Here is a 22,353-nt window from a genome sequence, read left to right as displayed (position 1 = left end):
CGATGATGAAAGTAGAAATACATATTTTATTTTGGTGAGAAGGGTTTGGTAGTAATGACAAATCTATGGAGATAAAATTTGTTGTAAATGTGAAAGTAAGGGAAATGGCCTTTAAAGGCCCTATCTTGGATAACAGACTTTGACCTATTTCCAATTGTAAATCATTGATGGTGCTTCAAGAAATAAAAAATGATGTTGGGAGATTAATATCTACTTCTTGATTGCAAATAGAAAACAAATGTAGATGTGGTTTTACTCTTTATGGCGTAGGTTATGGAACTGAGAGAGAGAGAGAGAGAGAGAGAGAGAGAGAGAGAGAGAGAGAGAGAGAGGGTTGGATAAACATGGGAAACCACAATAAAGAGGAGACATTAAATTGTATCTAGAGATAGCAATTTATGAAGGTAGTTTTTGTGCCCTAAGAGGGTGTTTGCCAAAGATCTATCACCGAAATAATAGCTTGTTGTTCCTTTTCTAATATTTAGCACCACCTTTGATGAGGATCATGGGAGGGCCCAGGCAAAGGCTAGGTTGGGCATTCTAAAGGGTGGCATTGGACTCATAGAGGATGAGACTGCCAAACGAAGCTAAAATGTGAACTTTGTGGAGGAAGGAAAGTCTTAAGACTAAGGACTTTGGTAGTCTTTTTTTGGAACCTTTTTACTAGCGTCCATGGAATCCCTTGTTGGAAATTTGTTTTTTTTGTTTTTTTATAAATTATTCTAGAAGTACAAAAAATATGTTAGTATCTATAATGGGAATGGAACCCTTTTTCACATTCATCTATCCAAATAAAAAAATCTCTATTTTGATTATGTTTTCTTTAATTTACATTTTTTGCTCTATTGTTTCCATATCATATTTTTTTCTTGGATCTTTTCAAATAGCTTCATCATGTACCACTTTGTTTCCTCATTATGATGCAAACCATTATCCTATAATATGTGTGTATTTTCCTTGTCTTAGATCCTTTTCTTATACCACATGTTTCATTATCATGATGCATATTTAGACACCTAAAAATGATGAATGCCTCTCCTCACCATTTCTTGTAATTCATTATTTTAGTATTAATTAAATAATTTTATTATGTAATTTAGCTAACATCATTTCTTCATTCATCATTCAAATTAAAAAATTTCCATCCATTTTCACTTTAATTAAATAATTTTTAGTCATTTCACTAATTATTTATTTCTTCCATATTGATTAAATAATTTTGATTATTTAATTAAGATATTAATTTTCCATCCTTGCACGTTAATTAAATAATTTTGAATTGTTTAATTAGATTTATTTCCATATATTATTCGTGTTCATAATATTAAATAATTATTTTATTAGCTAATTATTCCTCTATGATTAAATAAATTATTTTAATATATTTAATTATTTCTTTTCTAAATATATTCTCTAGAAAATAATTAAATCTTTATTTAATTTATTTTTCTATGTTCACATGCATTTCCACCTCACCACTTAACTATCACTCACTTTTAGTCTTTTGTCTAATCTAATCAATCCACTCACAGTCACTCTCACTTATCTGATCAATCAAATTCACTTTACTTCATCTAGTTAGTTCACTAAATCGTGCATTCAATTAACTCTTCAATCTTTTCAGTCAATTCTTCTCATCAATTATCGACTATTGATCTTCCAACTAGTCTCAACTAATTTCTATCGTTGATGGATATCAGGAAAAACTATAAATACAACATTCATCCATATCATTTTAAAACACAATCTTTAAGCTTTTGTGTTATAATATTGTCAAAGTACTTGTGTCAAATCTGAGAGCAACACTATTATCATTTGTCAAAGAGAGCTTGAGGAGACGATACAATACAGATAAGAAAAAGTGTTTGTTTGAGGGTATAATTTTTTGTTATGCATTCATTTTTACATGCTTCATTGGTACATTGGATTTATTTGTGAATTTGAGGGGTTTTGTGGTTGAGCTTGTTTGTTTTTTCACATAATTCATTTATGATCTATACATATCAATACCTCGTAATGTTTTAAATGGTTGTGCATATCTTCATCCTATCTTAACATGTAAAACCATGTTCTATATATAATGTTTTACTTAGATTTTATAATATTTCCTTCGAAATCATATCATGGGTATTTTTAAAATGTTATATCTGACCAAAAATAGGCTCTAAAGGCCTACGTGCAAATGAAGAAGTTGGAGAAAACATGTGTGCAAGGGAAAATTTAAAAAATGCTTATAGTGGTTGTGCATATCCTCACCTTATCTAATGTGTAAAATCATGTTCTATATCTAATGTTTTACTCAAAGTTGGTTATATTTCCTTTGGACTTCAAATCTATTTCTTCTAGTATCAAATTGAGATCTATAAATTGTTTGATCATATCATGGGCATTTTTTAAATGTTATATCTAACCAAAAAAAATTGAAAAACCATATACATCCAAGAAAAACTTACAAAGGCTTACGTGCAAATGAAGAAGTTGGAGAAAACATGTGTGAGAGAAAATGTTAAAAACACTTAGATGCTAAGGGTAAAGTTAGGGAAAGCATATGTTAGACCTTCAGTTTGAGACAAATAATTAGAATGTTGATGTTCTTATCTCGAGTTAGGGGTGACTCTCCTTTGGGTATTCCATGCTTGCTCCATAAAAAGGTGTATAGTAAGAAAGGTCAAAAGTTCATTAAAAAATGTAAAAAATGGAGTATAACTTTTTATATGGTAAGAGATCCTTATGTCTCAAGTTGTTGAATTATCTCAAACTATCATGACTAATATTTTCTTTGAAAGGAGACTTTTTTGGAAAAAAATATTTTAATGGATTGCATGTCGTTGGCAACCTATCCTTGGATACTCCCCAAAAAATCACTTATTGGTAAGAGGGTGGATTTCTTTTATTTTTCATTTTATTGAGGATGCTACAAAGGTCAAGGATATTAGATGGCTTTGGAGATCAAATCCCATGACTTTGACAATATGGTCTTTTAATTTCGATCCATGTATGAAACATTTAAATACCAAGCCAGTGTGATTTAAAATACCAACACTACCACTTGAGTAATGGACTTTTGAGATTCGACAAGCCATTCGGAACAGGTTGGAGTCTTTCATTGAAGATGTGAGCTACTTAAAACAATCTTCTAGGACAGCTACATAAATCTTTTTTGGCTTTCATTAGCTCACATACCCAAGAATGTGCTTGAGGTAATAAGGAAAAAATGGTATTCCACTTCCAAATTGGAGCAAGGAAGTTGGGGTCTTAAGAATATTCATTTTTTTTGGAGCAACTCTCACTGCCAAGAGTGTCTATAGGCTCATTTCAACAAGGGGGTTGTGGTATAATACTATTTTCATTATTGAGTGGATTAGATATCCAACAAAAACTTCACATTACACCTCTATTGTCTAGAAGGTTGATGTTCTTTTTTCCCTATTATTAGACATTGGATAACTTGGAAGGTGTGAAGTGGAAAAAATGTCAGAAAGAGTTGATCCTTGGGTCGGCTATGAGAATGCTCGTCTACTCCCAATTGTTTTAACCAATCTGTTATTGAAGAAAGGAATTACTACTCTTGCACATGCTACTTATCCTAATACTACTAATCTTTGGCAACAAGGTTGGAACTTTGATGAAAGGATTGGTCTGATGTGAAATTTGGTGTGACCATGTTAAAAGAAATTTTGGTTTGGTCAAAAAATAATGCCAAAGGTGTGTACACTGTTAGTTAGGGGTACAAGACTTTATTTCCTATTGTGGACTATAATGTTAATTATTGGTGGTGGAAGAGTATTTGGAAGATTCACGCTGCCCCCAAGGCAAATTTTTATGTGGCTCATACTCCAAAAAAAAGTTGACTTGGGACGTGCTAAAAAAATTGCCAAGGTTGTGGGTGTTGTCCTTTGTGCTTTATGGATTTGGAATCTATTGATCATATTTTAATCGCGTGCCCTTACACCATCAAAGTATGGTCTAATATGGAAAGATCAATTGGTCAAGATGTATGTATGGGTTGGATATCCACATTTGCTTTGTTTTGAAAATTGGTACCACCAACGAGCACCATACAACTATTAAACTCCATTTCGTGTTGCTTGAGGTATTTGGCTTACCAAAAATGTTACAATTTGTCAAAACAATTCGACCCCTTCCTTTCAAAGCTCATCTCAAATTCTATCTGTTTTGCCCACTTTCTAAATATTCGTAAGGTGAACATTCGAAGATGCACCTTCATATTTGAATAAAAAATTCTCATCCAAATTTATCAAGAGCATGGCCCTAATTTATAATTAATGGTTGATCACTTCATAATTTACTAAATTAAAACGTATACCCCACATATTGTGCATAAAGAATATACCGCTAATTTATAATTAATGGCTGATTGCTTCATAAGTTGCTAAATTGAAACTTATACACCACATATAATGACTAATGCACAATATAATATTAAGTATAATAATGTTTCCTAGTTAGGCAAATGGACCACCAAAATGATATAAGCTTTCCCACACTAGATAATGGGCTACGGAACCAATGGCCCACAAACTGTTCTGTGTTGGGCAAGTATCTGACAGGCAAATAGTTTTGGCCAACCAAATTTAGATAGTATCACCATCGTGTTGGGCAAGTATCTTACACGCATAATAGTTTTGTATAACCACATTTACATAGTATCACCAACTAATAGAATAATAAAGACCTGCTAGGTCTTTCAATAGATATATCAAGTCATGTGCAATTTATGATGTGGGGCAGAAAACCCGTGTAGTCTACTCATATAATCCTATCAAGTAAATCCGTGTAGTCTACTCATATAATGGCTATAAGTAAAGTAGTTACAATGTATAAAATACATTACCTTCTTGCTTAATCACATGCATTTCATAATGTGGGGCATAAAACCCGTGTAGTCTATTCATATAATACTATTAGCATCAACGAATAGATTTGGGCCTATTAAGTTTAGCATGTTGCAATCGATAAAATACTTTACCTTAGTGCTTAAGTTTTTTTTGGCGCTTTTAATAATCACCTCGAGCATTTTGGTTTGCGATTTGTCAAAGTACACAGAAATGTAGGAGCGTTTACGTCATCTCTATTTCAGTCACGGACTGAATGTAAATAATTATTGCTTTTAAATAGACAATGGAAATCTCCAAAACCCAATAAAAAACTGATCTATTTCCTAAATAAAGCAACATTGAGGAATCAATATACTTTCACATATAAAGAAAAATTATGAAATCGAGTACAAAGCTCATATCTACGAAGAATACCAAGTTGCTTCTAGCCCATTCTAGAGCAGCCTTCCTAATATTATACAAGGTTTCAATCCACTGCATATATCCAACATTGAACATTTTCTTTTCAATCTCTCTAGTCATTCAAGTGTTCATTCCATCCACTGCCTTTCTGGAATTTGTTCCTGCAAGCCTTACCCAAAATACTATATAGCGTTGAAAAATTGTGCATCGTGTTTATATACTTATGCGTCGTCATTAAAATATTCAGTGTCTAAGCCACTATCATTGATTTTGCTAAAAGATATCATTTATAGGCCTTGAAAACCATCAACAAAGATTGCTGAGATTTGCATATAAAATGCACTCAAAAGAGGCATTCTCACGGCTGAAAAAGAAGGCACAACAGAGTAACTTCATAATATAAGGTAATCGATAACAACCCCCTTGCAAGCTTCCACAACAGGGGCCTCATGCTGGTGTTCCACTTGGTGATGACCTAAAAAGCTATATGTACCTTTAGTACATCATTGGCCTCTTTTTTGCCAGTGTTCCACTTGGTGGTGACTTTAAAAGCTATATGTACCTTTTGTACATGACTGGCCTCTTTTTGCCATTTTTACGCAGCAGATTAATAAAAACTTGTATATAGCAGCTAAATCCTCAGCAAAATGTACAACCATGTTGCATATACAAAAGAAAAGCCAATAATAAACAATTAAATTGAATAGAAATATCTTAATAGTTAACTTTCAAACAACTCAAAGGGAGCTTCCATCTCTCTCACCATAACATCATGCTTTCTGATATAAATTGGCAAGAACTAAGAGTAGATTTTGGCAAGTCGAAACCATCAATCTACTGCATTACAGAATAAAATTTCATATACAATCTACTTTTGAGTTACAGATTTTTGTCTACATATCCATATAGAGTACAACATAGATATGAATATCATTCTCTACATATTTGCAATTTGGCAAACCAAACTAGACATTCTCAAGAAGACAACAGTAATATGACTTGCCATCAGCAAAATGTACCACCTACAAAGAAAACATAACAAAAATGTATAGTTTCTGAATGCTTAAAAAAAGATCATTTCAAGCTTAATATGTCTTGGTCCTTCAAATTTTTCTGAAACCTTGCCAGTCGCCGCTGCAGATTCCTCACACTAGTTGCTTTTATTGCTAGTACTTGACTTAACCTGGATACGTATTCATCTATGTGACTACCCGGCATCTCAACATCTGATAGAAGTTGCATTTCCTGAACGCAATAACTCAAAATAATCAGATCATACTTACATGCATTCTTTATACATAGAAATCTTCCACAAAGAGATTCACAAATTGCAAATTAGTCAATCAATACAACTAGTCAAGTCTCAGTTATTCGAATGAAGGAAATTACAACTGTTTTTTCCTCCTTTTGACCTATCATAATTACGGAGTCTTACGTGTCATGCTCTTATACCTTAACCAAAACAGACTTTATATAAAATATGATAAAGGAATCACTGCTTCCCAACGATTCACAGAAGTACCACAATAAATACACCAATAATGCAAGTTAGGAGTGATTGTCAATCAAGAACTAGAGGTACCGCTACTTCTTAGAGTTACCACTACTTCTTAGTGTGCATTAACGCAAGTTTGTGGCCCAACAATGTTCTAAATCAAGTATCCCATAAATTGATTCTGCTAGGATTAACAGAGGTAGTAAAATCTATTATCCCCATGATCAAGCAAAATGCCATACTTCACAATTGTATAACTGGAAACTCTGGGCACCAAACCTCATATTCACAAAACAAGAGGAACCAGAACGGCATTAAATTTTCCCAGCTGCATATTCATTCAATAGATAAAAGCATGTTCTGAAGACAGAAAGATACCATTAAAATTTATTTAAATCAGAAAATTGCAAGCCAAGAAAACCATTTTTTTGAGAAAAAGTTTAAAACCATACCTATCCAAGATATTCTAAATGTTCACACAGAAATCATGAGAATCATATAACCTTCTATAAATTATGGTTGATCTATTTTTTTCCTACTTGCAAAAAGTCTGTTTCCACTAGAAAACTCAAAAGCATTTAAAAGAGGAATGGGCACTCCCTGTTTACAAAACTGCTGCATCCAACTTTTCCTAAGACAAAATAACAAAAACAAAATATGGCGAGAAGCCTAAGAACAATGAAGGAAAGGCAGAAAAGTGTCTGGACCCTTTTTAATTTTTTACACTTTCCTAAAGGCACTAGTCTAAACAAAAGGAGCAAAATCATAAGGATTAAACAGGTATACAGAAGCTTGCATGTATCCAGTTTTAAGCTGCTAGAAATCAATCCCAACATTAGTTTCTAATAATTGTGAATACATTCTGAGAGAATATAAGCTAAATGGGAGCACTGATGGCTTAAAAGTGAAAAGATCAAATCAATTAGCATAAACTAATAAATTATGCACTAAATAGTAAATTCATATTCACACAAACTCGGGACAGGATAATTTGAAATCTAATAAGAAGCTTCTCCATGTAATTGGTGAGGATTGGGCAGACAATCTGCAATTGAAAGCATTGACATCAATTTTCATAATGTTCAAAAAGAATTAGAAGCATTAAAGCTTACTCTTCATAATCAGAGAGAATACACCCATCCACAATTACTATTTTAATTTTTCTTGTCAAATGCAAGGAAAAAAATATGTAGACATTATGCTGCAAATAAAAGAACCATATTAACCAAAAAAATGAACTATATTAACAAGGACATAGTGCAATCAAAGCAATCAATGCCCATCATAATATAAAACTCACATCGCGCACTATATCCATTGTCTCCTCAATTTCCTTCCTGTGGGCTGCCACTAATTCCTCCTCCTCCTGAACACAAAACCAGAATTGTGCTTTAATAAAATATAACATACCATAGAAAATCTACTTTCCAATATAAATTGCCTGCAAAAAGGCAAAACAAAATGACAAATGGAAGAACCAATTGCCTAAAAAAGAACTTAAAAAATATTCCATAAGGCCAGTTGAATGAGATGAACAAGTAAATGGAGCAATGGGGCTTCCAAATCAGACCCCAAGATTCAAATTCCCAGCAGACAACATAAAGTTATGAAATCACATAAAGTACCACATTCAACTCATTGGATTTGGTATTTCCCATAGAACAGAGCCGAGTGCAGGTCTTGTGTGATTTTAACAGAAGAGATACACCCCTTGGTAGATCAGCTAAGCCCAAGGCTTACACAACAAAGGAAGTTTACCAAATAGAACAAAACCTGCTGTGAAGGCTGCAGTAACGCATCTATCACATAGATACTAACATATATACAGTATAAAAATCAGCACAAGCTGAGATTGTCTGCCGATAATATAGTCCCATGCAAAACCATAATTGAGCTCCTCATCAAATAAATAAGGCTGCATCATATATTCGAGTAACGAAAGGCATAATGAGGAAAACAGAAAAATTTTGGAAGCCATGGGAAGATAAAAACCGAAACTGAAACATGCCCTTTCACCTTTTACCGTTTCTTCCACATAATCAAGTGATGTTAGGCAACGCTAAATGTATATTGAAGTTAATGACAACGGATTCAAGAAAACCACATTCATAAATACTTGCAATCCATGTTCATAAATATTCACACTGTTGAACTGTACACCTGAAGGATGGTACTTATATCCCTATCATGTTCAGTTGTTGTGCTTTAATAAAATACCATAAAAAATCTCTATTGGATATACATTGCTTGCAAAAAGATAATTACAAAATGATAAATGAAAGAACCAATGTCTAAGACTCTAAAATGAATTAAAAAAAAATAGTACAATAAAGCCACTTGAATGGGATGAACTCAAGTAAACGGAGCAATGGGGCTTCCAAATCAAATCCCTAGGTTCAAATTCAATGCAGACCAGATAGCGTTTTGAAATTGCATAAAATATCACATCCAACACATTGGGTTTAGCATGTCCCGTGGTACAGAGTAAGTGCAGATCTTGGGTGAAATCAGCCTCAATGAGAACCCTAGCTAGTGCATCTAAGCCCAAGGGCCCAACAATGGTTATTTACCAAATAAAAAGAAAGCTGTTATGAAGGCATATATAGACGTCTATAATAATCGGCACAAACAGAGAATGTCTGCATAGAAAATGGTCCCATGCAAAATCGTGGATAAGTTCCTCATCAAAGTAATATCCGAGCAACAAAAGGCATAATGAGGTAAATGAAAAAGTTTTAAAAGCCAGGTGGATATAAAAGACAAAAATAAACCATGCACTTTCAGCTTTTACCATTTCTTCCATGTAATATAGTGATATAAACCATGCACTATCAGCTTTTACCATTTCTTCCATGTAATATAGTGATATTAGGGAAGGCTAAAAGCCTATATTGGAGTTCAATAAAATGAAAGCAATAAAACCATGTGCACAAATATTTAAGCTGTCAAGCTTTATACCTTAAGGATGGCATTTATATCACTATCATATTCAGTTGGTGCGCACTCCTTGAGTCTTAAGGATGCATTATTTGAAGCATGATCTTCTTTGTATAGCTGTTGATTCTTTTTTACTGCATTAAAAACATCAGGCTTGCTATCTCCCTTAGAGGCCCAACTCATCTGCTTATCTGGTTTTTCTTCTTTGCTTACTTTCTGCCGTGTCGAAGAAACCTTCTGTATTTTATCTTCTTCATTCAAATCAAACGAATTTTGGCCAACATTAATGGACTTCCGAGTGGCCCCAGAACCAACAACACCCTCTTTCATATAAACTCTATCCTTGTCAACATTGCTTGAAAATCCACCTTCTTGATTGTTGCTGAACAAAAAATTTGATGATAAATTAGACGAATGTCTGTCAAGGTCCTCCACTTGATTATAATATGGCAAACTGTCCACGGGTCTTCTATTATTTTCTGCAGAAGTTATTCCACCATTATCAGAAAACTCTCTTGAATGACCTTGATACAAAGTTGGTGACATATTTGTTGATGTGGATACTGAATCCTTGGAAGGAACAGCAACATTCATTGCATTCTGATCTTTTCTTGAATTACTACTCTTTGAGAGCCCTTTGACCCTGCAGGAATCCCATCAATTTGAATACAAATCCACTCAGTGCTTAAACTAAAAGATAAGTAGTGATGGTCATACTAAGAACATCAAATACACACCTATCTGCATATCTCAAAGTATTAAGTGTATGTTCACAGGAGCCCGTGTTTGGAGAAATACATGATATCATAACAGTCCGTGAATTCCCCACAAATGAATCACGAAGCACTTCTGTCAGCTTGCTTCCCCGAAATGGAATATGAATTTGATCATTATCCAGGGCTCTTATACACTCTTTGAGAGCCAAAAGGCTCTTATTGATCTCTGCTCCCTCCATCCTGACAAAAAGAGTCAAAGCAATCATGAAATTCAAATATGCAATCATTAGAGATAAACACACTCTTGTACATCAATTCAAAAAATCATAAATTTATCCAAACCTTGTTTGACGGTCATTATCAGTTGTGTCAGCTCCACGCTCACTTCCAGCAAGGTCAATAAAGGACAGCTTCCCAGTTATTTTACCTTGCTTCTTAATTACAAGTTGCAGGATGGCATGAGACCTTGATGACTCTTCATTAGCTCCAGTTGAACCGGTGCTTCGAGATCCATTCCCTTTCTCAATATGCTCCTTCACAGTTTGTACATCTGAGACTTCAAATTCTTCCAAGCCAACAATGCAAACTTGTTGCCTGCCATCCTCTCTCATGCACAATTTCCTAGTTCATTTTACAGGAAACAGAATTAGCACTCCACTTAGCATGTGCCCCATCTTAAGACATACTCAAGGACCTTTTGGATTCTCAAGTCAAAGATATAACAGACTAGGGCAGAACAACTTACAAAATTAAATATCATCCACTAGAGGATGTATAGAACAAAACATGATCATGCATCAACCACATTCAACTCTATGGTCTAAATATTTCAAATGAAAAATGATTCTGGTGTCAGGTTTTACTTGGTGAATGAATGTTTTGCTTTGGTCAATGTAATTGAAAAGATCATGTCATTTGACCAAATATCACTTGTGCTGTAAACTTTTTCCCTGTAGTAATATGGACCAGACCTTTCCTTTTATAAAATAATACAGTTAACATGAGATATTACCTAGAACAGGATATATGTTTACTCACGAACTTTATGATCTCCATAATAATAATTAATAAAGAACATACATTGCCAGTTTTTGGTTCATGCTTTCAATTTCCGACTGGTATGGTTGTCTTTTTGTATTTCTGTAATGTTGTACAAGTACTTATTCCAGGGTGTGGGGGCGGAGGTGGGAGAAGTGGGGATCAAATAAAATTCCCCACGAATTAATCCATATAGAGAAAGAGAGACCAAAGATACTTAGCAATATTGTCGACTTTTTTTATTAATTTATCATTTTTCCTATATTCCTTAATTCATAGTACAAGCATGGTTTATGATCTCTCATTTTAATAGTTCATAGGAGAATTAAAATGACTTAGGAAATAAGTGATTGCCTGCACATTGAGAGTTGTTCAAGATATGGATTAATTGGTCAACCACAGTCTGCCACTGATATACAGAACAAACATGCATAACCAGCCACAACATAGTCTTGGACAGAGTGGTGTAAAAGCATATGCATAAAAGGCAAGGATTGTAATTAAAAATTGAAGAAGCAAAAACTTGAACTTGGATTCTGCCATGAGGAAGAGTGTATGTATTCTGTTTGACTATCAAAGTTCACAGTGTTCTGACAAAACAAAACCATGTCAAATATTAATTTTGATTGTTGACATCACACTTCAAACAGAGTCCCATGGAAGAGGCTAACCTCTTACAATTCCTTGAAATATAGAATCTGCATATGAAACTGCCGAGGTTTGTCTTATAGGAAACTGGAAATTTGAAATGCAATTCCGTAAAAAGTTTAGAATTCATTTGAAAAATGAAAAGTACAGTTTCCTGACACAGTTGCTTAAAAATAATTGCAGGCCAAACAAGTAAATTGAAACAATTTGTTTCACTAACAGATAAAAAAAAATTAAGTAACCACTTCAGAGATTCCTGTACAACATGAACTATCCTTTTTAACTAGCATGCACTGGAAATGAATTAACAAATAAGCATGTCAAAAGTGAATACCTTCTGTCACTAAGAAGATCATATAATTTGCCTCCATAAATCTCAAAAAAGCTAAGCCACAATTGAAATCCTTGATCTCGGTAGTAAGGTTGGCTCATCAACTTAAGTATATCTCCTGAAGCTCTCAGTGGCAATGGCTGCATCGTATAAGTCTTTCCGCTACCTAAAAACATAACAATCCAATACATCAATATTGAAAAAACTCACTATAGTGCACAACAAAAAGAACCTGACATTCAGTAAAAACCAACTCAAGTAAGCTGACAGCTCTTTCCTGTCCAAATGCAAACACAATAGTCAAATTGAAACTTGCCTGTTTGACCATATGCAAAGCAGGTAGCTTTTGTACGCTGAAAAATAATAGGAACAATGGGCTCCACAGTAACTCGATAAACCTGATCATGATAATCATTAAGAAACCAAAAAATACATGTCAACATAAAAATTTAGTACACAGGAACTCCATTGTCTCCATGGCAACATTGTTTTCAAACTCTTCAAAACAGAAAAATAAGTTCAGTCTATCAAAAATGTAAACACAGGAAACAATTATAAACATGCTGAAAGAAATACGAGAATGCTACAGTTTTCTTTTGGCATGTCTAAATACCAGTGTAACTAAAAGTAGTTATATCAATGCAAAACTTGAAACATTACAGCAGTTGTCATTCTATCAAAAATGTAAACACGGGAGACAATTATAAACATGCTGAAAGAAATACGAGAATCCTACAGTTTTCTTTTGGCATGTCTAAATACCAGTGTAACTAAAAATAACTAAATAAGTTGTCAGTCTATCAAAAATGTAAACACGGGAGACAATTATAAACATGCTGAAAGAAATACAAGAATGCTACAGTTTTCTTTTGGCATGTCTAAATACCAGTGTAACTAAAAGTAGTTATATCAATGCAAAACTTGAAATATTACAGCAGTTAAAACAAAACAAAAAAACTTACTTCATCATTTGTGACATGATCATCTAAAATAGCATCAAACACGAAGTCATGTTTTTCCACATATGCTGTCAAATCCACCTACATATCAGAACACTTGTCAGTAGACTTAAGGATCTTCTCATGTGCAATTTAGAGCGGTTACCTAAACCAGACAATTTTGACAAATATCTTTATATGTTCCAACCAAAAAGCAATCCTCTGTTTACCCAGTAACTGGATTGGAAGTATTATGCATATCTAAAACCATGACATTTGCTTAAGGACAATAATCCAACAGATCCCATTCATCAAGTACTTACTATCAGCTTAGTCCCAGCTATTTACCAAATTTAATCAGGCCATTTATCCAAATTTAAAATAGATAACATAAGTAACGAAATGGGTAGTACTATGGACCTAAGTCCGCTCTAGAAACTAACAATAGCAATGAGTAGGAAGATGAACAAGATTTATTGAAGATTTATCAAAGGTGTTATCCATGGGGAAAGCCACATACTTTTCAGAACACTTCCATAAACATCCTACTAGCTTGGACATCAAACTACACTAGCAGACAACTTGACTATGTCAGAAAAAAGTGTTGTTAAAAATTGACAAACAAAAAACTGCTGGGTGTCATTCCCAAAAGACATTGAAATGACTGAGTATTTAAAAATCAGAAGGTGGGTAGACTATTCTGGGGACATCAAACTACACTAGCAGACAACTTGACTATGTCAGAAAAAATTGTTGTTAAAATTAACAAACAAAAAACTGCTGGGATTCCCAAAAGACATTGGAATGACTGAGTATTTTAAAATCAGAATGTGGATAGACTATTCTGGGCCCCCTAAGATAGGGCACAAAATAACAGATGCCGCAGTATAGCCAATTTGATATGGCTGGGAAAGGAACAGTTCATTACAGTTTCTTGGTAGATGGGGATTCCTCATCGCTTTTGTTTTATGTATTTATTAGGACTGCTCTTAGCTACAACATTATCGAAACAATGTGCAACTTGGACTCTGATGCTAACAGTGACAATATAAGTTTTACTGTCTCTCTTTAATTCCTAATTGCCATATAAAAGAGGAAAAAAAATACAATTTTCATACACTGTGACATCCAAAACAAGAAAAAGGTACCAAATAATATAAATGATATAATAGGCACTATTATTAAATGGTGCTACTTCTGATGAACTGAAGCACAAGTTATAAGTAATGAAAGAAAGAGACTACTAAGAAAAGTCTTCGACATAATATGCTATACATATGTTAAATCCATCGCATAAAGGAATCATAGTTTCTAAGACCAAACAATGTTTTTTGGATAACACTATAAAGCATACCATAAAAGTCTTGCAATAGTAATATCCTAGGAATGATCAGACAAACCTTTAATTTGGGCTCATGAACAGACAAACATGAAGTATCGTTAACAGTGACAATATCTTCTTCCTTCTTAGCTATCTCCTTTTTGTTCAGAGGCCTCTTCCGAACCTGCAGTCACACGGCCAAAGTTCAGCAACACATTTTCATTAAGTTCAGGTAAAAACTAAAATATGATTTTGGAAAAATGGTGATCAGCATAAAAGCCTCTCAGGGAGAATTCCTATCAAATCAGGAAAATTTAGAACATAACAAGCATCAAGCAAAGATAAGTGACAGTGAAAGTTACAACCTTTTTGCACAACCTACCTTCAGTAAATATTTTGAAATAAGTATGTTAAATCTGTTACAGAATTTATTAAAAATAAATTTCTTAAATGTGAACATATTATTATAGTAATTTTTGGATCGCAGAAAATCACAATGCAACAGACAACAATTGATATATGGTGTAGCAGAAACAATGAAATCTGAAATACAAAGTAGGACACCATGTACGTGGAGGTCAAAAACAAAATTGATACCATTTCACGAGTGACAGAATTGACAAGTGTCAGTAGACTTTATTGTTCTTTCATTTTACTATTTTCAGAGCATATGGAATATGCTGAAGATCTTTGGTTAGCCCAAGAAATAATACAGCCAAAGAGTGACATTTTCACGGTGCACATATCCAAGGCAGAACAGCAAAAACCATATTTTAGTTGCTCAGAAAAAAAGTGGTCAGAGCCACATCGTTATCTGACTCATTGCTTAAACCATATTTTAGTTGCTCATAGACAAGTGGTTAGCGCCACATGGTTATCTTGCCCAATTCTTTAAAGTTCCTGGACCCTACAACAATAGGTTTTGTGGCTTATAATTAGGAAAGCTTTGAATAACAACTAAATTTTTAAAGAAATGTGCATCACACAAATGGTTCTTCCATCTGAGAAGACGGTAGCATATGTACATGCATTGTTATATCAAAGATTAGTTGTAAATTCATTGAATTTGAATGCTTCTGGCAGAAAAATGTGTTCACAGTTTTCTGCCAGAAGCATTCAAATTCAGCTATTGTAGAAATTGGAAATATCATGTCTATTTTTCTAGATTTATTGTTGAAGTGACAGAATCTTCACAGCACACTCGTCGCCATTTTGTTAATACGACAGGTAAAATACCAACTATGGCTATTAAATTAGATATGGCTAAAGCATTCGATCAATGTGAATGGGTGTTAAATTACAAATATTACTACAATTTGGATTTGACTGCCAATTAATAAAATGGATTTAAGAGCAATTCCATAGACACATTCCCCAGTTTAGCTAATGTCTCTTGTAAAAGTCCATTTCATTCATCAGAAAACAATAATTATGATTTGTAATGATTTTCCATGTCCAGTTGCACTCTAATATAAACCACTTTAACTTACGTTTAACAATTGAAAATTGATATTGAATTCTCAATTGTTAATTGTCTTCTGAATTTTATTCTGTACAAATTCTGGTTATTTTATAATATATAAATATGTATGGCTGAACCTGGCCATAACAAACCAGCAATTCAGATGTTATATACCGGTGAGAAGAATTGGTGTTCTATATCTCCTGGAATTCGGCAGCTAAAAATAGAAAGGATGACTTTTGCACCGGTCCAAAGCAAAAAACAAGACGTTTTGTGGCTCCCTTTGTGGCTCCCATCTCATTTCTACTTCAGACCCAACAGAAATAATTTTCAAAGCTCCCCAACTTTCAACATCACCCATCATGAAATACAGGCCTCAGGAACAACCCCTACTCCGTTAAATTAACCATTGCTTCATTCAACTCTTCTTGTTCTCCTTCTTAATATCCAACATTAGCTGCAGTCTCAAATTTAAACAGCATTGTCTCCTGTAGATACTGAGATCACAGGACAATAAAGGATGCAACAAATGAACTCCAAAGGATCTTTATAAAACAACAGCCTTCGATGGTAAACAAACAGGTAAAAACCTGGAGGTTGCAACGAACTACACTCAAGACTCCAAAAGAAATAGGAAATTTAATCTCTAAACAAATTTGAAATCATTGTTAGAAGGTGACATGGGATGCCAGTACAAGGTGGGGTATCACTTTGATATAATGTGGAATTATATGAATAAGGGTGTAGCTACATTACTTTTAAAAATAATCACGAGGAGATGTGGGTAAAGGGTTATCATCCCCCACCCAAGTTTCATGGTGACTGTCTATATCTTTTCAATGGATCAGTTTTTAATATTTATTACATCGACTTTTTTGTGTGCTGACTTGCTTAAGATTCACCAATTTGATTTTAACATCATCTTATCTGGTCCCAATGACTCCAAATTTTAGCTTTAACTTATTTACACTGTTTTTTCCAGCAATCCTCTTTGGCACTCCTTAGTCACAGTAACTTATACTTTTCGGTTGGGTTGACCTATTTTATGCACTTGTGGGCAATAATAATTTATTTCTGTGATGGAAAACATCAGCCTAAGCATTTTACTCCTGACTTCCAATCCACTCTGCAGATTGCCCATGTTATTCCATCATACCCTATTATTATCAACAGTTTGCCATTCTTAAGAAAACAATACAGCAAGAATCACAGCAGTAATTACAAGGGCAACCAGTTTGGTTTAACAATATCATGTACCATTTATAGTTTACCAAAAGTCTAGTTTATTTTCATGTTTAAAAATAGCATGTATGTTTATAAATTGTAGCCTGACATCTTCTATTGCCGTTATGAAAAATGGCAAATCAGTCATAAAGAGCAATATTGTATTATGTTCCTTAGAGAATACTGAAATTATATTTTGACATTAAAAAAAAAAACAGTATTCTCAGTTCCTTTACATTTTGTACATTTTTCTGCACACTAATTAATACTAATACTAATAGTAATAATTAACAATATATTTAAATCATTCAACCAAAACAAAACAAAAACTAAAGTTCCATACCACAACTTTAATCTTCGCCAGATTGCCATCCTTTCCACCATTTTCTCTTTCAACCATAGAAGAGGATGTAAACAGCGTCTCCATTTGTGCCTTTTGTTGCTTACCAGTAACTCCCATATCAAAATCATTTTCATATCCCTTCTCAACCATAGGAACAAATGGTGATGCTTCAAATGGTTCAGAACCTGCATGCTGTCAAAAAGTGGAGTCCACGACTATCATCTTTAAATTTGATGCATTTTGCAAGTTAATCACAAATAAGAAACCTAACTTTGTTAACTAGACACTGTCAATGTATGTCACTCTAATTATGATGATAAGACAGCTATTCATTTTAAAATTCCAATATATAAATGTAAACTAACTATATACATATCTCTTGACATATTTTCAAAAAGAAAAAGCTATATTTTTAATTATTAGAAAGCTTTCGCCAGTTTCTAAAAGCAATTCCCAAGTCCAAGAGTAGGATGTTGAATTACATCAATAAATCTCGAGTATGTGTCTCTCAACATCCTATAAATGAACAAACTCCTTATGGTAAGACAACATCATCCAATTTTCCTTGCTTCTACCTAACCTTATATCAACAATCTCAAATCAAACAAAGAATTTGCTCAATTCTTTTTACCATGTAATGTATTTGTCTAGAAAAATTCTCCATTCAATCGAACTAAAACCTTTGTTGGGAAAATTTGCTAAGTTATTGTCAAGTTTTTCCCTGAGTTATTGCCAAGTCCCAAGAGATTGAAGATTTTGGGTAAACTGAGTTATTGCCAAGTCCAACTTTTTCAACTATGCAGCAAACCATCTGAGTGTAAAACTTCTGGAAAAGACTGTGTTTAGTCATATCCATTTGTCAGAAGTTTGACATGTTTATGACATTTCAATTGTCTATAAGGGCATTGAAGGCTAAAGAAGTCAAGATGACCAGAAAATTCAATGACATTGTATTAATGATAAGCAGCAAAAAACACTAAAGATCAAGCAATCTACCAGCATAATGAAAATTAAAACCCCTCTGGATTCCTAGTCAAGATGATTTTAATAATACATTCTAGCATTCCCTCACTATCCTTGGTGAGAAATCAATGAAACCAGCAGCAGAGCATCTATCCTCGTAAATTCTATATCTGCGAAATACTAAAGGGATCTATTAGTTAACAAGACTATATATTTTGCATCAAATGTCATTGAGGAGGTTGTAAACAAGATGTCCAGTCTATTCTGTACAGATAATGTGGAGAGACATGCACATGTTACTGGTTGCAAAAAATTCTCTCCATTCTAGAAACACAATTAATAATCACAATGTTGCTCCCTAGGTCCAACAGTTAGTTTCCTTGATGAGATTGACCGAATTGGATAAACATTACAAAGCTTAGTTTCCTTGATGAGATTGACCGAATTGGATAAACATTACAAAGCTCTCCCCTGCCATAAGAAAACCGACAACAATGATACTCAATAATGAACTTCTTAGATTCTCATCAATGGCTGCATTGTCAAAAAAGACCGAGGAAGTGATGGAGGACAAATTTGTTTTGTCATTCAGAAAAAAAAATGGATAGCATTGTCTTAAGGGCAAAATAATGTGTAAATGGGCTGGAGAATGAATAGAACACATTAAACCAGTTATAACATTTATCTATTAAGCATTCAGTGACAGCTCTGACTGCAAAAAGTACAAACAAATAAAAGCATGAAGGAACATGTCCCATTTTTCATGTCAAAGAACAGAATGGTGTCTTGTATTCACAAACTTCGCCAACAGAACCAGGGTGCAAAGAGTGAATATCATTAAGTTTATTGGGTATAAATAGTTAGGGCTGAAGTTACACAAGTCAAAGATTAACTTGCAGCTCTACTAATCAGCGTGAAATGAAGCATAAATCAACTAAGATGGCTTTGAAACATTGATAACAGTTTGTGCTTAAAAACCAAACCACAATTATCAGGACACCCAAGCTCAAACTGCCATGAGGAAACTTTTAGCAGATAATGCACATCACTTGTTAGAGATGAGGCAATCCAGATGACCCAGATTGACAAGATGAAGCAAGTTTTCAAATTAAATCCTCCATTCATAAAGGTGTTCATTGCAAGGGGAGAGGTTGAGCATTTTGTTTTCATATAATCCAGTACCCATTTAACATAATTCATGTCCATTACAAAAAGTTGCAACTACATCATGGGACATTTTAAAACTTACTGGACATTTACATTGCCAATAAAACAGACTATTCCACTTGTAATTAAATGAATGAATGATACTAACCTCATTAAACAGCTCAGAATCATCCATAGCATGCAGATCCAAGAGCCCTGCTCCAAACTCTCCCCTTAACTCGGGTGTAAGGAATCCATCCATTGCTGACAGTCCCGTGGAATTCTGAGGCATAGGAGTGGCCGGTTCGGATCCAGGATCGCCACCTAAATTCATGTTTTTTAGCATCCTATAGAGTTTCTGCTTCTCATCCATTGTTTGCCCGCCATACCCCTGTTCAATATTTCAAAATCCTAGATTTCTTACTGCCTGAAGATACGTATCATTTTTTATGGAATTGTGCACACTTGAACAAAATTATCTTGATCTCTCACCAGAATCTACTAAGTACTTCGATATTTCGAGGAAAAGTGAGCATTTCAAAAATTCTTATTTTGTTTATTATCATTAATGCTTATTTTGTTTATTATCTTTTTTGAGATTAACTGCATGGACTCTGGACGTGTCTAACACTCAAAGCATTTCTTCAATGATACATCTTTCATGAAAATGATAACACGCACTAGCCCAGGGATGACAAGCTACCTACCTGTGAGAAGAACCCAGGAAAGGAGCTATGATTACCAGCAGTGGATGCTGCCACAGGGGAAGCCAGATGCTGTAAGCCAGCAGACTGGAGCCAGCGAGCCATGACAGGATCACTGCTCCCATCACTCGAATTCCCTGCACTCTGCAGGGAAGCGGAGTGATCATACAGAGCTGCGGCACTGCTCTGTGGCATCTGGCCACCCAGGTGGCGATAAACGCGGCGTTGGGGCGCCAATGCTGTGTCTTAATGCCACCCTGCAAAAAGTGACCAACAGATCTGGGAACTTGGAACAATTTATTTGCAAAATCTAATGTGCATACCAGGGAAATTAAATAAAAATAGTTGCAGGTGTTGCCGTAGAAAAATGTTCAAAAAATAATTGTTTGAAAGACATTTTAGAAATACACTAAATATCGCTTAAAATATACAAAGCCGCGCTCAACGCCACAATAATCAAATCGAGAAAGTTCAAGAGTTTATTATAGAAAAGAATTTAACAGATTTAAAAAACTGTAATAAAAAGAAAAAAGAAATTCCAATCTCACTTGAAACTTGCCAAGCCGAACTCAAAATCTCAAGGACTAACAATAAAGCTCTTAAAAAATTAAAGAAATTGAATAGATGCCAAATCTTTCATGAAAAGTACTCTGAGGTGTAACCTAAAAATATATATATGTACAAACGACATTATTTGAAAATACACTAAATCTAGCCTAAAATGTACCAGCGCGAACTCAAAACCCGGCGTTTGAAGAAAATTTCTTACTGAATAACTGAATTTAAAAGCAAATTAAATCGCAAATCAAAAAATAGCAGTCCAAGCCCAACTTTTCTGAAGCAATCGCCTAAAAGCCATTTAGACGGCAAGATAAGCGACAAATCTCAGAGTTAAACAATAAAAACTTATTATAAAGCAACGGATTAGAAAATGCACCAAATCTAGCTTGGAATTCACAAAGCGGACCTCAAAAACCTCCAAGAATAAGAGATAATTTAATATCGCGCCAAATGCCACTCAAAAAACACCAAACTGATCTCCAAGCCTCCGAAAGCATACCTTTAAAGACGGGGAAAAATTGCAGTTTAGAGCAAGAAACTGTTCTCTGAGCGCACCAAGCCGATCTTATAATTTTTCGCTCTCACTCCTTTGCATTGGACAGCAAAGGAAAAACAAACCCTGAAGGAAAAATTTCTTCAGATTTCAACAAAATGCATTTGATTTTCAAATGCAAAGCCGGGGGGTGCAGAGAAAAAATCATTCAAGTCCTGAAGCTATCAAATCTCACAAAATTCAACTCAAATCCTCCCAACTTTGACAAGGAAAAAAAAATCCCAATGCAGAACAAGACAAGCTGTGCGCGATGGAACCTCCACATGTGCCAAATCTGACTGAATGGGAACTAAACTGTACGAAATCGGGTAACAAATGCTGATAATTTGGAATAAAACTCGTAGATTTGGAAAACCCACAACCGTACGTAGGTGCTCGTATAATTTAAAGTAGGATTTTGGCCCCAACATCAAAAAAGAATCGCTGGCGAAAGAAGGTTCTGCTGTATCGGAGCACGCGGGAACCCATAGAATATTATGCCTGCTAATTAAAAGTTAATTACAGCTCTTAGCACTAATTAGGTTGATTAGTAAAAAAGTACAATTTAAAAAGGGCAAACGAGGCTTGTCGAGAGAGCTTGCTAATTAATGGGTAAGAGAGGTTACGACCGTTGAGACAAGATTCCACTCCTCAATGTTAAGTAAAGCGTCTAAGATTTCGCTAAAACAAAAATATTTCTATTTAAAGTAGCAATTTCTTTTAATGAACTAGA

General features: G+C 34.3%; 1 protein-coding gene across 1 annotated transcript; it reads right to left on the bottom strand.

Annotated features, from left to right (window-relative positions):
* Nucleotides 1-5,940: 5,940 nt before the first annotated feature.
* Nucleotides 5,941-22,088, bottom strand: LOC131077846 (kinesin-like protein KIN-13A). Its single transcript, XM_059210880.1, has 13 exons — nt 21,588-22,088; nt 20,531-20,784; nt 19,993-20,214; nt 17,715-17,906; nt 14,765-14,869; nt 13,389-13,466; nt 12,739-12,824; nt 12,430-12,588; nt 10,752-11,030; nt 10,431-10,649; nt 9,715-10,336; nt 8,057-8,122; nt 5,941-6,506 (listed from the first exon to the last, which is right to left on the bottom strand). The coding sequence occupies exons 2-13, from the start codon at nt 20,720-20,722 to the stop codon at nt 6,336-6,338; spliced, it is 2,391 nt and encodes a 796-aa protein (XP_059066863.1). The 5' UTR covers nt 20,723-20,784; nt 21,588-22,088; the 3' UTR covers nt 5,941-6,335.
* Between the last annotated feature and the right edge of the window lie 265 nt (nt 22,089-22,353).

The sequence above is a fragment of the Cryptomeria japonica genome, chromosome 9 (assembly GCF_030272615.1).
Source record: "Cryptomeria japonica chromosome 9, Sugi_1.0, whole genome shotgun sequence".
Taxonomy (NCBI): Eukaryota; Viridiplantae; Streptophyta; class Pinopsida; order Cupressales; family Cupressaceae; genus Cryptomeria; species Cryptomeria japonica.
The sequence above is the reverse complement of the archived record's forward strand: the minus strand, read 5'-3'. Positions and strand labels throughout refer to the sequence as shown.

Excerpts from the sequence above, each read along its gene's own strand:
- LOC131077846 (XM_059210880.1), bottom strand. The coding sequence starts at position 20,722 with ATGCCACAGAGCAGTGCCGCAGCTCTGTATGATCACTCCGCTTCCCTG. Across the intron at positions 17,907-19,992 it reads ATTCTGAGCTGTTTAATGAG|CATGCAGGTTCTGAACCATT; the intron begins GTTAGTATCATT and ends ACTTTTTGACAG. Across the intron at positions 13,467-14,764 it reads TTCATGAGCCCAAATTAAAG|GTGGATTTGACAGCATATGT; the intron begins GTTTGTCTGATC and ends TCTGATATGTAG.